Raw genomic sequence first — 15769 nt, 5'->3', positions numbered from 1 at the left:
ACACCATGGCCTAGATGTGAGGGCCAGCCCAGCTCTTAAAAACACAAAGGCCGGGCTTCCCTGGTGGCGCAGTGGTTGAGAATCTGCCTGCTAATGCAGGGGACACGGGTTCAATCCCTGGTCTGGGAAGATCCCACATGCCGCAGAGCAACTAAGCCCGTGCGCCTAGAGCCCACATGCTCTGCAACAAGGGAAGCCACTGCAATGAGAAGCCCGCACACCGAAACAACGACCCAACACAGCCAAAAGTAAAAACAAATTTATTTAAAAAAAAAAAAGTCAGGAAGTTCCAATGAATCCAAGAGTCACACACAAAAGAAGAAGTGACCCAAATATTGACTGTGGTGGTGATTTAACCGGTGTGTACATGTCAAAACTTATCAAAGTGTACACTTTGCAGTTTATTGGCTGTCTACTGTATACGCAGTTTATGGTAACTCAATTACACCTCAGAAAAGCTGTTACCAAAAAAGAAAAAAAAAAGGTGAACTGAAGCTCCACCGCACCGTGATTTCTGTTTGTTAGGCTAGAGTTCCTCCTCGTTTACACCTCTACTCCTCGGGATTTTGTGACACACCTCAACACTTGACCGACAAGGCCTCTTTCTGAGTCGGTGGACTGCGCCCTCCTGCTCCTAACCAGACGTTACGGGGCTGGTACAAGGTTGCATTCAGTTTCTTAAAAAAAGAAAAGAGAAAACATGACTTTACTCTTTCATACTAGTCGGAAATTATGTTCAGTCCTTAGTCACGCGGCGCCCCGGAGTCACTGCGTTGCGGTTCCCCAACCGTCATAAACTTGCTGTCGCGACTCGAGTGGGCGAACCCCCGCCGCAAGCTCTCCCCGGAGATGATGGCGCGGCGCTCGTGGGCCGTCCGGGGGCGGGGTCGACAGCGCAGGCGTAGAGAGCCCGCCTCGTTCCGGGCCCCAAGCTGCCGGAACCGGAAATAGCGCCCGGCGCCGACAAGACTGCAGTAACTGCCATCGCGATGCCGAAGGGACCCAAGCAGCAGCCGCCGAAGCCCGAGTGGATCGGGGACGGAGAGACCACGAGCCCCACAGGTGAGGCTGGTAGGCAGGGAGGGAAGGAGATAGGCAAGAGAAGAAGAGAGAGACGTGTGTGCGTGTCTTAGGAGAGAGTCACGGGGCGCGAGACTGACCGGGCCGTGCGAGGGCTACTGCGCATGCGTTCAGTGGGGCCGGGAAGAGTTTGCCCTGGCAGGAGGGCTTTTGGGGTGCCGGCGAAAGTAGAGGTGCCGGGGTGTCACGCAGGAACTTCAGTAAGACTGGGAAAGAGACGAGGAAGAGCGTATGGTACCGAGGGAGAGATGGGGAGAACTGAGAAAGTCCTGATTTCTTCTCATTTGGACATCTTCCCCACCACACGGTATTCCACATCCGGCACTTACATATTGATATAAGTTGTGCCTCGACCTTCTCTCTCTCTCTCTCTCTCTCTCTCTCTCTCTCTCTCTCTCTCGTGCGCGCGCGCACACAAACACACACACATTCTCTCACTCACCCGTGGAAACCATCATCCCACCTGCTTCTTAAGAAAGGATGACTCCTTGCGCTCTTTCGTAAGACACCTTTCTGACTCAGCTGGAGCAAGAGCATAGACACTGGGTGTTGGAATGGAGGATTAAGGTTTACTTAAAAGCAGCGGATGTTTATGGAGCACCTATTTTTAATTATGCAGTGTAAATGCTGTGCTTTGGGGAGGGGAGAAAAAAATACGAAGACATCCTACCAGGCTTGAAGGTACTTCAAGAGGGAGATAAAAATGAATACAAATAATTATAGTAGGTATACAGTGACTAATTTTACAGGCATTTATTGGATGCCTACTTTGTACCTGGTGCTGTGCAGAAGAACTGGAGGTGTAGGGATGAAAGATAAGCCTTGCCTATCGAGAAGGGGCAAGTCTAGTGGTGGGGACAGAGCATTAATCAGACAGAGGCTGACAGAGTGTGATGAATGTGTTGAGAATGCTATGGGACTAGAAAAGAGAGGGGCAACATCTATCAGATAGGGCGGGAGTGTCAGCAAAGCCTCCCAGGAATGTGTGATAGCCGAGTTCGTTCTTGAAGGATCAGTGTGAGTTAGCAAGGGGAAGAACATCCTAAGCAAGCAGAGGGCGCAGTTAGTGCAGAGGTAGAGGTGTCGTTGAGCCTGGCTGGTTCCCAGTATTGTGTGACTAGTGTGATGGGGTTGGAAAGACGTGTGGGAGACAGATAATGAAAGGTGTTATACACTACTCCAAGGAACTTAGTCCTAAAAACATTAAGAAGGAGGACCCATTGAAGTGCATAAGGAATGGTTGGAGGGAGGGAGACCATTTAGGAGGCTCTGGTAATGAGCCAGGTGAGAAGTGGTAAGAGAGTAAGCCAGGGCATTGACTGGAACTGGGAACCAGCTAAATCAAGGGAGAAGAATTAAGGCTGACACTCACTTGAATACTGCAGCGGTTAGTAGGCTATTTATTGAAAGCAGTAGTGGGCTGTAGAGTGGGGAGCGGGAAGAGGTAAGGTCAGCTTTTGAATGCTGAGTTGGAGATTTCTGGGGAATTTTAAGAGGAGATGGCAAGGAGAGAGTTTGTTCGGTGGCTGTGGAGAGAGCTCTGGACTAGGAGTAAAGCCACAGGTGAGTGTAGTTGTACGGGGCATCCCCTAGAGAGTGTATGCAGATTGAAGCGAAAAGACGTAGAAGGTGGGAACCCAAAAGAACCTCAACAATTAAGGGAAGTAAGGTGGAGAAGGAGGCTGAGGAGATGAGACCGAGAAAGGAGAGCAGCCAGAGAAACTAGAGGCAGACCAGCAGCAGCAGGATCCCTGACGCTAAGTAACAACAGGAAAGGAGAATTAAAAGGATGAGGAGGTAGGTAGCATGGAATGTTGCCAAGTAATCACGCAAAATAAGGACTACAAAGAAACCTTTTCGGGTTGAACAACTAAGGGGACAGTGACAACTCTGAGAAAAGTAGTATTCATTAGAAGATGACAGCTGAATCAGGTTGCAGTATATTCAAAAAGGAACGGGAGATGAGGAGGTGGAGCTAGCGTAGACTGCACTGAGACTCAATGAAGACGGGATAGAAACAGTAATTGGGGGAGGAGATTGTAAGGTTACGGAAAGTGCTTTACTTGGCTTTGAAATTAGGAGTCACTTCAGTGATGTACTTACTAAGGGGAGGAGCCATTAGAGGGGGAGATGTGGAGGATACAGCATAGCTTTAGCCACACTTAGCCTTTTCCTGTTCCTTGCTGATAATACTTTCTCACGCCTGAACCTGTGCACAGGCTTCTCTCCCTACGGTCAGGAGGTGTGGTTGTGTTAGTCCTTGGAGATACTTAGTGTCTAAGTCACTCTGTGTTGTTAGGGTGAGCTGATCATGTCATTCCTTCTCATGTACTGCGGTGGATCCTCCTTCTTAATGGCTTTAGGGTTAGACTCTGTGGAATAGCTTATAAAACCTTTCATTATCTTCTCCTGCACATCTTTTCAGTTCCATCACGCTAGTCACCCAATATGGGGATCAGATTTTGAAATGTGTTCAGGATGGAGGTCACAGATTAAGCAAAGACAGGCATAAGCATGCCTGGGAGTTAACCAAGGAGCGGGGAGAAGCCAGTGTCCAGAACACGGGTATGGTTAGGGAAACAGAGATAGCAGACAAGATAGGATGCACCCTTTTAGTCTGTGAGGTCCTAAGTTATAGCGATTGTCCTTTATTATCTCCAGTTTTTGACACTGTAGATGCTCAGTATCTGAATAAATGATTACTATGGACTAGGTGGAAATCTGGTGTGAGAATACTCAGTGTGGTAGATAGCAGAAAGCCTTTGTTTTGGGGTTTTTTGGGGGAAAAAAACCCAAGTGATTGCAGGAGTGCTTTTGGATAGAATTGGGTAGCAGTGCGTGGATGGGATGGTTGGGAGACGAATGTGATAGTGGACAGGCCTGGGCGTGGAGGGAAGTCATGAGGCTGCTGGCTGCCTCCCAGTCTGATGTGGGAGGGAGTTAGACCTAGTCCCCTGCCTTCAGGATAATGGGAATGGACAGAAAGGAGAAGCTGGAATTTGTTCAGTCAGTAAACTTTTATCGACTTCCCACTTTGCTTCCTGGGAACACGAGCTAAGTAGTCTCAGGTCGCTCTCTAGGATGAAGGACTGATGCCCAATTAAGTACAATCACAGCTAGTGACTTGTGCTAGAAGTGCTAGTGGAGCAGGTGCGGCATAGACCCAGGTTCTTGTTGACTTACTAGATGGCTGTTTCCGTGGCCTGCAGGTTCCAAAAATGACATATCCCCAACTGAATTCATATTTTTGTCCTACCTTTCTCCCACATGGGTGGTAGGAGTGGGGAGAGGGGTCCTTCTCTTCCAGTATATCCTGCGATAATCAATGGTACCACTAACCCAGCTAATTTTGCCAGCTAAAAACATTGCAGTCATCTCTGAATACTCTTACTCCTCACCTCTGCCATCACCCTGTGGATTCTCCTTCTCTGCCTCCCACTGCTACCCTAGACCAGCCACCATTGTCTGTCTTGTTGCAAGTGTCTTGTGTCTGTGGCCAATGTCTAGGGAGCGGTAGTTGAGCTAGGAAAACAGTAAATAGGGTGGGGACCACTGAGAGCTTGGCAGGAGAGATCAGAGTGCTTTGGAATTTGCAAATCATCATTCACAATGTCTGCTTAACCTTCTAGACAAAGTGGTGAAGAAAGGGAAGAAGGACAGGAAGACCAAAAAGACGGTGAGGAGAGGGGACTGTGGGTGTTTCTGAGCAGAAGGTGGCCCTTTGAAGGCGGTGGTGGCCCAAGGGAGGGGAAGAGGTCTTGTCAGGAGAGGGAGCAAGGTGGGATGGAGTGGAAGGTCCCTGGGCTCGTGTGTGGTGGTGAAGGGCTTGGTTGGTTTCTGAGCCATGTTTACCTAGATCTTAACTCCCGTTATAGTTCTTCGAAGAGCTGGCAGTAGAAGACAGACAAGCTGGGGAAGAAAAGAAAGTGCTCGAGGAGAAGGAGCAGCAACAGCAGCAGCAGCAGCAGCAGGTACAGGTGTCAGGGGACCCACCACTACATGGAGGCATCCATGGGTCCGCCAGCCCCTCTGCAGCCCACACTGGTTCACTCAGCTGACGGGGAGCTCTCTCGGGAGCAGAGATACATCAGCGGCCTGGGCTTCATTCTCTCACTGTTTGGCTTTCAGCAGCAAAAAAAGAAGCGAGATGCTCGAAAAAGCCGTCGGAAAAAGGATGTGGATGATGACGGAGAGGAGAAGGAGCTCATGGAGCGTCTTAAGAAGCTCTCAGTGCCGGCCAGTGATGAGGAGGATGAGGGTAAATGTCCCGAGGGGAAATGGGCACCTGGAACTCTTTAGTCATGAAGAGTCAGGAGCTGCGTTCCTTGCTTGTGGAGTTGGATTAGATTAAGGAGCAGGACATCGTAATTCTCCTTTCCTGTCTCACCTTCTCCCCTTGTCATTTCAGTACCTGCCCCAGTACCCCGAGGAGGGAAGAAAACCAAGGTAAGCCATCTGTGTGGTAGACAGAGACCCCAGGGGTGCAGCCTTGACCATCCCGCTGACTTCTCTGGCCCTTTCATTCTCCAGGGTGGTAATGTTTTTGCAGCCCTGATTCAGGATCAGAGTGAGGAAGAAGAGGAGGAGGAAGAAAAACATCCTCCTAAGCCAGCCAAGCCAGAGAAAAATCGGATCAATAAGGTGATAGTGGTGGCTCTGCCAGTCACTCCCACCCCGTGTAGCACCTCTGGCCACAGTGTGGTAATTTCCCGGCTTCTTTTCTTACTTTTCAGCTAGCTCTTCTAGGCCAGTCTTGCTTACACTGTCAGAGTCAGCTTTTTAAAATACTCTTCATCACTCGGAAATTTACAGTGATCCTGTTGCTTTCAAACTCCAAATATAAAACAAAGGCCTTTGGGTCTTTGCCCTTCCACTTGGACCCCTCTGCAGGGTTACTTGGGACTTCTCCATGTATACCTTTCAGATTAGCGTGATCACATCTTGGCATCCAGCTTGACTGTGTGTTGAAACCTTTGTTCTTTATGCCTTCTCTTCCCTCTTTCTAGAGCACCTTCACTAAGCCCACATCCATTACCTCGTCTCGAGATGTGTCCTCTTGAGGAAGCCCTCCAGTGCTAGGGCCATCTCACCCACGTGGCTCACTTGCCTGTGTCACAGTCCCTTAGCCGGAGACTAGGGTTTTGCTGGGTCTCATTTTCTCCCTGGCAGACTCAGTATAGTTAACTGCTACTCCTAGACCCCCTAGAAACGCTCGTTAAGCTACAATATAGTAAATTAATCTGTGTGTGTCTGTCTTCTCCAGGCTGTATCTCAGGAACACCAGCCAGGGCTCAAGGGCAAAAAGGGAAAGGAGGAGAAGTCAAAGGGGAAGGCCAAGGTGAGGGAGTATAGGCAGGAGGAGGGGCTGGGTCTCAGGAATTAGAGCATTTCATCAAACTTGCTGTCTTTTCCCCGGTAGCCTCAAAATAAATTTGCTGCTCTGGACAATGACGAGGAGGAGAATGAAGAGGAAATAACAAAAGAAGAGGAACCACCCAAGCAAGGGAAGGAGAAGGCCAAGAAGGCAGAGCAGGTTTGTATTTTGGTGTTGGGGGAAGGTGGGCTGAAGGACTAGGACTCTGTGGCCCTTGGGCAGGGGGCAGGATCTGGGGGTGCTCTTACTCTCCAGAGCAGGAGTTGGCAACTTTTTTTTTTTTTTTTTTTTGTCCCTGCCACGTGGCTTGCGGGATCTTAGTTCCCCAACCAAGGATTGAACCCGGGCCCATGGCACTGAAACCGTGGAGTCCTAACCACTGGACCACCGGGGAAGTCCCAGGCAAACTTCTGTAAAGGGACACATAATAAATATTTTTGGCTTTGCAGGCCATATACAATCTCTGATGCATATTCTTCTTCTTTTCTATTTTTGGAAAAATTCCTTGAAAGTGTAAAAACCGTTCTTAGCTCAAGGGCCATCACTGGCAACTCCTGACCCAGAGAGGAAATGCTGCGGGCGTTAGCCTCAGTCAGTCTGAGCTCTGGCTTTTGCCACCACTCACTGTGTGACCTTGAGTACATTTTTCCATCTCCTTGGGTCTCAGTTTCCTCATCTGTGTGATCTAGTGATCTCTGAGCTCCCTCGTACTGTTAGCAGTTGCTAGTTCTGATTTTGCTGGATTTCTCAGTGACTGTATGCTAGGGCTTCTAGACCTTTCCCCTGCATGTTAATGTGTAGGCCACTGATACATGAGAAAAAGAACCTCATATAACCCTCAATTACACTGTATTGGCAGTTACATAGTTACAGTATATAGTTACAGATACACGTACATTATTACATTTCATACATAAATACTCATACTATTCCTGGTGGCAAAAATGGATACAGAGCTGCAAGGAGAGCCGGGCGGGTATGAGAATGGGAGCGGATCCACCAGTGTATTTCAGGACCCTGGTGGAGAGAGACAGAGCTGACTGTGGAACTGGGGGTACGTGATGTGAAGTCTGAGTTCTAGAAGGGGTCCCTTGTTTTTACTATGCCCTGGTTCTCACAGGGCTCAGAGGAAGAAGGAGAGGAGGAGGAGGAGGAAGGGGAGTCCAAGGCTGATGGTCCCTTTGCTCACCTTAGCAAGAAGGAGAAGAAGAAGCTGAAGAAACAGGTAAAACCTTGGGTTCTTGGTGGTCAGAGGTGGGAGAACCTGATTTTTTTTTTTTTTCCTTAACGCTTCAAGTAGGGGACATGTGAATTAGGGGACAAGAAGGAGGGCTTTGGGTGCTCTGTCAGGTAGAACAGTTGGAGTAAGGAAATAATTGCTCTCTGTGAGCCTTGTCTCGGTGTCTGGTGATGTGGGGCTGTATTGTGGTGATGGGAAAGTGGCAGGCAATAGCCTCAAATGTGATTTTTCCTTCCTTCTCAGATGGAGTATGAGCGCCAGGTGGCTTCATTAAAAGCAGCCAGTGCTGCTGAAAATGACTTCTCCGTGTCGCAAGCAGAGGTGTCTTCCCGCCAGGCCATGTTAGAAAACGCATCTGACATCAAGGTAAGGTCTGAGGGGGCCTCTCTACCAGCTTACCCAGGGACATGCCACTTCTCACCTTCCCCTGAGTGGCCACGGCAGCCTAGGAAGTGGGTATGAATGGGAAGTCCATTGGGAAGAAAGCTCGGAGCCGTTCTCTACACCTTGAGTTCTGCCAAGTTGAGTGAGAAGATAGAAGAGCCAGCATAAGGGTCCACCCTTGGAGGGAAGCAAGGCGGGACAGGCTGGCCGCGCTTAGGATTTGGAGACTCCAGTTAGAGGCAGTGGTTGGGGAAGGGGTCGGTGTGGTGAGAAGAGGGGGCTTCCCTGCAGAGAGAAAGCTGCAGCTGCTGTCTGGAAGGGAGAGTTCTCATGTGCTCGCTCCTTCCCTGACACCTGCAGCTGGAGAAGTTCAGCATCTCCGCCCATGGCAAGGAGCTGTTTGTCAACGCAGACCTGTACATTGTCGCCAGCCGCCGCTATGGGCTGGTGGGACCCAATGGGTGAGGAGAGGAGGGGCTGGAGCTGTGAGAGGGGCGGGGCTGGAAGGAGAAGAGACTTCTCTGAGGCAGCCTGGTCCTAAAAGCTCTCATCCCCCAGCAAGGGCAAGACCACTCTCCTCAAGCACATCGCCAACCGAGCCCTGAGCATCCCTCCCAACATCGACGTGCTGCTTTGTGAACAGGGTGAGGCCGCTGGTGGGAGAGGGGCTTGACGGGGAGGTGAAACCGAGGGGCCTGAGGGGGGCCGCCCTGGGGTACAGGAGCCAACCAAGAATAGAAGAAACCGTCGTTGTAGAGCTGGAAGGGTTATGTGGGGAGACTGGGGACTGGGAAATGGTGCTAAAGAAGGGGGAGAAGAGATGAGAGACTGGAGAGTATTTTGTTTGGAACAAGTACAAAGAGCTGGGCAGGGTCAGGCAAACCAGAAACAGCTATAGGGAAGAGGGAATAGGAGGCTTGGCCCTTGGGGCACCCTGACTTCTCCCCTGCCCCCAGAGGTGGTAGCCGACGAGACGCCGGCCGTGCAGGCTGTTCTCCGAGCCGACACGAAGCGCTTGAAGCTGTTGGAAGAGGAGCGGCAGCTTCAGGGACAGCTGGAGCAGGGCGATGACGCGGCTGCTGAGAGGCTCGAGAAGGTAGAGGAGATGGCGCAGGGGACACGGGCTAAGACTGGGGGCTCCTGGGACCTCGCAGCATGTGTCCTCTTCTCCCTCCTCCCAGGTGTATGAGGAATTGCGGGCTACCGGGGCAGCAGCTGCAGAGGCCAAAGCCCGCCGGATCCTGGCCGGTCTGGGCTTTGACCCTGAGATGCAGAATCGACCCACACAGAAGTTCTCGGGGGGCTGGCGCATGCGCGTCTCCCTCGCCAGGTGGGCTCCCCCTCACCACCCTCCCTTCCAGCCTCCATCCACCAGGGCTCTTCCCCTTCTCCCCGTTCTTCCAGAGCCGTCTTCTCCCTCCCTTACTGTCTGCCTTGTCAGACTCAGGGTCTTTTCTCCCTACCTGGGAGTGTATTCTGTCTGTGTCTCCTGCCTGGGAACTGTCTAAGGAGAGGTTGGGAAGGAGTGTTCATGGTCTCAGGCTCCACTTACAGAGGCTTCTCTGGGTTCTCTGAGCAAGGGTCTTCCTCCCCCTGACTCTGCATTCTGCTGCCCTGCCCTCTAGGGCGCTATTCATGGAGCCCACGCTGCTGATGTTGGATGAGCCCACCAACCACCTGGACCTCAACGCTGTCATCTGGCTCAATAAGTGAGTAGCCCTTGATTACAGCCTTTGCATCGTTGGTTCGCATTCTGCCCTCGTTTCCTCTAGCTGGTCTCCACTCTGCCCTTGACACCTCTCACTCCAGCCCCCCCTCTTTCACTCCCTGCCCCCATGCTCTGTCTGCTTCCCCTGACTCCACCCTAACCTGGCCATTGTGACATTTCCACGCTCTTCTCTAAAACCCAGCTACCTCCAAGGCTGGCGGAAGACGCTGCTCATCGTCTCTCATGACCAGGGCTTCCTGGATGACGTCTGTACCGATATCATCCATCTTGATGCCCAGCGGCTCCATTACTACAGGGGCAATTACAGTAAGGAGGATCGTTTGCGGGCAAGGAAAGGGGTGGTTCCTGGAGAAAGGCCTGGGAGGGAGGGCCTGTAGGGTTGTGGTGATAATTCTGAGTCTTTCAGAATTCTAGACAAAGACGCCTGCCCCCATCCTCCCCCGTCCTGCTGGGGAGAGGGACAACCATCGATGCCCATTCCCCTCTCTTGCCCCAGTGACCTTCAAGAAGATGTACCAGCAGAAACAGAAGGAACTGCTGAAGCAGTATGAGAAGCAGGAGAAAAAGCTGAAGGAGTTAAAGGCGGGCGGCAAGTCCACCAAGCAGGCGGTGAGCACCTGGGTCTTCCTGGGAGGACTCGGGCCCTGCCTGCCTTTTGAGGCCTTCTGTAAAGGGTGCGGGTGTCTCCCTTTCCCCTTCTTCCCCAGGAAAAGCAAACAAAGGAAGCCCTGACTCGAAAGCAGCAGAAGTGCCGGAGGAAAAACCAGGATGAGGAGTCACAGGAGGCCCCCGAGCTTCTGAAGCGGCCCAGGGAGTACACCGTGCGCTTCACGTTCCCTGACCCACCGCCGCTCAGCCCTCCGGTGCTGGGCCTGCATGGTGAGCGGCCGCGGCCGTGCCTTCCCTCACACCAGGACATTCGGGGCACCCTCGGGGGACTCTGAAGAGAAAATAAAGTGCTTCTTTTCCTGGTCTCTCAGGTGTGACGTTTGGCTATGAGGGGCAGAAACCACTCTTTAAGAATCTGGATTTTGGCATTGACATGGACTCAAGGAGTGAGTTGGCAGGGGAGGCTCAGGAGCCCCGGGGAGAGTTTCTGGGGACCTCGCCTCTTTGACCTTTGTCTTCCTTCTGGCAGTCTGCATCGTGGGCCCTAACGGTGTGGGGAAGAGCACCCTGCTGCTGCTGCTGACAGGCAAGCTGACGCCGGTGAGTCCGGGAGCCAGGAAGGGGGACGGCAACGAGCGAGCGGAAGCGTGAGCACACGGCTGTTCCCCAGAGGCTGCAGTCGGGGGCCCCTCTGTGCCGTGGAGAGTTAAATACAGAACTTGTCATGGATGGTGCGCTTCCTTGAGAGGTGCTGTAGAGGAGGACGGTTTAGATCAGGCGGGGAGAAGAGCCAGGAGAAGTGGGGCCAGGCTAGGGGCATGCCTCCCCACCCCCCATGTGTTTCGGTTATGCAAGAAATACATGCCCATTGTAGAGTGGTTAGAAATTGCACAGGCCAGGGAATTCCCTGGTGGTCCAGTGGTTAGGACTCAGAGCTTTCATTGCCATGGACCTGGGTTCAGTCTCTGGTCCGTGAACTAAGATCCCTCAAGCTGCGCGGCACAGCTGGGAAAAAAAGGAAAGAAAAGAAGTTTTGTAAGCCAGAGCAAAATCCAGAGGTGACCAGTATTAATTTCAATGGATTGCTTTCTCCTTTTTTTCCTTTACAAGCGTGCATAGAACTTTTTTTAACGAAAGTGGCCTATCGTGTGAGTTGTTCTGTGGCCAGCTTTTTCCAGATCATGTACTCAAGTGTTTTTCCGTGCCAGGAATCTATGTGTGCATGCGCTTCGTATGCATCTACCGTAGTGTATTTGATGTCAGTCGTTTAGATTTTTCACTAAAGGACAAACCTGTAGTAAATAGTCTTATTATACCTGTTCATGAATTTAGTTTTCCTTAGGATAAATTCCCTAGAATTGTTTTGGGGACTTTTGCGGCGTTATGTAGTGCTTAGGTGGGTTGTAGCCATCTGTCTGCCCTCCAAGAAAGTGTTGAGAGGGCCCGTTGCCTCACACCCACAGAGAGTAGATCTTCAGAAAGGTGTTCTAGATCCTCCCACAAACTGTCTCTTAATCCCCATCTGAGGTGGAACCCTGAAAACATCTTGCTGGAAGGCAGGGGTGGGGAAGGGGGTCCTTTACTTGTGGTCAGTCTGCTCCTGGTTCTGAATCTCTGCTTTCTGTCTCCCCCTCCTTCATTCTCCTCTTGCTTCTGATTCCCTGGGCCTGCCTTGGTCACGTTCAGGAGACGCCCGTGTTCCCTTTCTCATGCTGGCTTGTTCCAGCCCGGTTCTGGTGTTTAGCTCCCCTTCAGAAAAGTTGGGGTGTGGAGCTGCAGCTCCTTTCCCCTTCCCCTTAGCTCCCCCCTTGCTTTTTCCTTGCAGACTCGTGGGGAAATGAGGAAGAACCACCGGCTGGTAAGTGGCTTTGGGAATCAGGGAGTAAGAGGCTGACAGAGGAAGTATGACTTTGACCGACCACCTCCCTCTTCTCTCGGGCAGAAAATTGGCTTCTTCAACCAGCAGTATGCAGAGCAGCTGCGCATGGAGGAGACGCCCACCGAGTACTTGCAGCGGGGCTTCAACCTGCCCTACCAGGATGCCCGCAAGTGCCTGGGCCGCTTTGGCCTGGAGAGTCACGCCCACACCATCCAGATCTGCAAACTCTCTGGTACCAGGGGCCAGGGCAGGTGTCCCCGTCCTTAGCCTTCATGCCTGCAGACTGTCCCTAGAGGCAGGAGGAAAGAGGAACTGGGACTTGGGGGACCTCACCGCGTGTGCGCATGCGCGCACACACACATTCAGGGTTTACCTGCAGAAATGTCAGGTGGTGAAAGGTGTGGTGGATCTCCTTTCCCTTTGCTACAGGTGGGCAGAAAGCCCGAGTTGTGTTTGCAGAGCTGTCCTGTCGGGAGCCCGATGTCCTCATCTTGGTGAGTGAGCTGGACTGCAGGGCTGGGGCAAGGGTGACAGAAGGGAAAGGTAAGAGTCGTAACTCTCAGTCATGGGATGCCTCCTCCCCCATAGGACGAGCCCACCAATAACCTGGACATCGAGTCTATCGACGCTCTTGGGGAGGCCATCAACGAATACAAGGGTGGTGAGTCAGCTCAGGGCGCGCCCTCCTCCTCCCCGCCTTGGGGACCGGGCTGTGGTGTCTTTCGGCTGGGCGCCCTCTCAGGTTCTGATCCCCCTCTTCCTCCTTCCTCCCTGCCCTCCATTCTCGCCATCTTTCTTCAAAGCTGTGATCGTCGTCAGCCATGATGCCCGACTTATCACAGAAACCAGCTGCCAGCTGTGGGTGGTGGAGGAGCAGAGTGTTAGCCAGATCGACGGCGACTTCGAAGACTACAAGCGGGAGGTGTTGGAGGCCCTGGGGGAAGTCATGGTCAGCCGGCCCCGAGAGTGAGCTTCCCTTCCTGGACATCCCCTCGTCTCCTCTCCACTCGGAAGTCTGCTCTGGTCTGCAGCTGGCGCAGTAGCTACTCGGGTACAGGAAGGCGGAGTGTGGTCTTGATGTGACCAGGATGCCGCTTCGATTGCTTCCTTTTCTCTGAAAGACTTGTCTGATTGCTCTCTTCGGATAACTGAGCTGGCCTTGTTCTTGAAATCCCTCCGTACAAGCAGAGGTGACCTTTGTTATGGGGTTCCATCCAGCCAAGCTCATGTGGCCAGTTGTCTGAGACTCTGTCCTCAGAAGCCTGCGTCTGGTCCGCCTCAAAGCTTCAGGCCCAGCTGCTGCCCTGTTCTGTGAGTGGTGCTGCTTTTTTTGGTGGATTTGATGCTGACCTAACTGATACAAACAGCTGGTGCAGCTCAGAGCTGGAGGAGAGTTCTGAGGCCTGTGCTGTCACCCAGGATTTGGTGCCTGCAGTCTCTAGTCTGGTTGGGGACTTGGGGGCAGGAAAGGAATGCTGCTGAACTCGAATCACCCTTTACAAGGGGAAGAAATAAAGGAAAGGAGTTGCGCCGCCCTGTCACTGTTTGGAGATTTCATGGGAGCTGGAACTGTTCTTACTCTTGATTTGCTTTGTTCAGTTTACTAGCAGCAGTTAGTATCCTCTCTTCCCCACCAGTACAGGTGGGTCTAACTTGCAGTCTTACCGCACTTTAGGTGGTGCTCACTGTTTGAGGAGCCTCCCTCCCTTCCCACAGCCCTTCCGACAAGGACAAAGGAAAGTGAGTCATCCCTTCCAACTAGGACACTCGGGTTTCTCACTATCCAAGCTCCGCCCTGGTATCAGGGACCAGAGACCTGATCCTCCCAAAAGTTACTAAATCAGCCAACATGTACAGCACCGTGCAGTATGCAAGAAGGGAAGAGACAAGGTCTGCCTTCATGAATAGTCTAGATAGAGAAGACTTAGAAAGTAAGGCATGAGTGTATAGCGTGATACAATTAATTGCCAAATGTGTGGTGCTCTAGATTCTAAGTTGCCTTGAGCTCATAGAAGAGAAAGATTATCTAGAACTTGATTATTTGGCGGGATCACTTGAGAGTGGATCTTGAAAAAGTAAGGATTTTTTTTTTTAATTATTTCTTTATTGTTGGCTGTGTTGGGTCTTTGTTGCTGCGCGCAGGCTTTCACTAGTTGCAGCGAGTGGGGCTACTCTTCGTTGTGGTGTGGAGGCTTCTCATTGCAGTGGCTTGTCTTGTTGTGGAGCACGGGCTCTAGGTGTGCAGGCTTCAGTAGTTGTGGCACATGGGCTCAGTAGTTGTGGCTCATGGGCTCTAGAGCGCAGGCTCAGTAGTTGTAGCACATGGGCTTAGGTGCTCCACAGCATGTGGGATCTTCCCAGACCAGGGCTTGAACTGGTGTCCCCTGCATTGGCAGGTAGATTCTTAACAACTGCACCACTAGGGAAGTCCCAGGATTTTAGTAGTGAGGAACAGGGAGCCATTTTTGGAACATAGGAAAAGAGCAGGTCTAAGGCAGATCTAAAGAAGAAAGAACTATTTGAGAGTTAATGAGAGAACATGGCTGGTGTGGCCACTTTTCTTATTAGAGTTAGATTGGAGAGATGGGTTTGGAAAGTAAAACCCAAGTGGCAAGTGGTTGGTTGGTGGTGATTTCAGGTAGTGATGGGCAAGGTGGACTTTAGAGACTTATAGGATGGGCCCCAGAACTTTCGCTGTGGGGATGAGCTAATAAATCCTGAATTAGGATATGAGAGAGAGGGATACAAGGCAAGGACAGATGGAAAGAGCCAGGTGTGGGAGTTGGAGAGAGGATGGTCAGATGTGTGCAGTTCCGGGGGAAATATGAAGAACCATTTAAGATTTACTAAGTTGGGGTGTCTAATTTGGGGAAGTTATTTTCTGGCCAAATAATACTGGACCTCAGTTATGAGTTTTACGCCAAAAGTGAAGGTTTGGTGTGAAGATGATTGAAGAGGTGCCGTTGGGTACATCTCCAAGTTAGATATAAAGGAACACCCCTTATGGAATTTGAGGGAAAAGCATCAGGGTCTTGTGCCAAGTAAGATGTTACATGTGAAAGTATTCTCCACAATTCCACAAAGTCGGTGTGTCGTAGAACAGTGGGAGCAGGCTTCAAGTCCACTACTAGTGGGGTGACCTTGGACTTAGCCTCTTGGTACCTGTTTCCTCATTTGTAACATGAAGGTGATAAAAAGCCCCTACCTCACAAGGTTATTAAGGGATTAAGTAATTATTTGTGAAGGGCTTTAATTTTTTTTTTTTTTTTTACTTTTGTTACATGTATTTCATGTACACTCTACACTTTGCACTTAAATTTTTCAGTTCAGTAGTCTAGATGAGTTGTTACACAAAATAGTTGGGAATGTTGTTTATAAAATGAACACCAACATTTTGCATTTTAAGTGTTTGGTCACTGATTTCACTACAGATACTTCAGATGCTCCAAAATAACTTCCATCCTTGGGCACAAG

The 15769-nt window shown here is 51.1% G+C and overlaps 1 protein-coding gene across 2 annotated transcripts; it reads left to right on the top strand.

The window, feature by feature from the left end:
* Positions 1-973: 973 nt before the first annotated feature.
* On the top strand, positions 974-14146 carry ABCF1 (ATP binding cassette subfamily F member 1). Of its 2 annotated transcripts, none has more exons than XM_082847124.1 (25): positions 974-1062; positions 4710-4756; positions 4956-5051; positions 5212-5338; positions 5489-5526; positions 5611-5721; positions 6344-6418; positions 6500-6613; positions 7575-7679; positions 7938-8060; positions 8439-8539; positions 8637-8722; positions 9035-9174; positions 9260-9408; positions 9704-9787; positions 9989-10113; positions 10304-10416; positions 10515-10686; positions 10788-10862; positions 10946-11016; positions 12242-12274; positions 12359-12527; positions 12725-12789; positions 12884-12956; positions 13099-14146. In XM_082847124.1, the coding sequence occupies exons 1-25, from the start codon at positions 990-992 to the stop codon at positions 13263-13265; spliced, it is 2532 nt and encodes an 843-aa protein (XP_082703250.1). In that variant the 5' UTR covers positions 974-989; the 3' UTR covers positions 13266-14146. The 2 variants fall into 2 exon arrangements, with proteins under 2 accessions (XP_082703250.1, XP_082703249.1); XM_082847123.1 differs by having other exon boundaries at positions 5209-5338.
* The last annotated feature ends 1623 nt before the right edge of the window (positions 14147-15769 follow it).

Source organism: Leucopleurus acutus (genome assembly GCF_964270905.1).
Source record: "Leucopleurus acutus genome assembly, chromosome: 10".
NCBI classification, from domain to species: domain Eukaryota; kingdom Metazoa; phylum Chordata; class Mammalia; order Artiodactyla; family Delphinidae; genus Leucopleurus; species Leucopleurus acutus.
This window is presented reverse-complemented; position numbering and strand designations above follow the sequence as displayed.

Excerpts from the sequence above, each read along its gene's own strand:
- ABCF1 (XM_082847123.1), top strand. The coding sequence starts at position 990 with ATGCCGAAGGGACCCAAGCAGCAGCCGCCGAAGCCCGAGTGGATCGGG. Across the intron at positions 7,680-7,937 it reads AGAAGAAGCTGAAGAAACAG|ATGGAGTATGAGCGCCAGGT; the intron begins GTAAAACCTTGG and ends CTTCCTTCTCAG. Across the intron at positions 10,863-10,945 it reads CATTGACATGGACTCAAGGA|TCTGCATCGTGGGCCCTAAC; the intron begins GTGAGTTGGCAG and ends TCCTTCTGGCAG.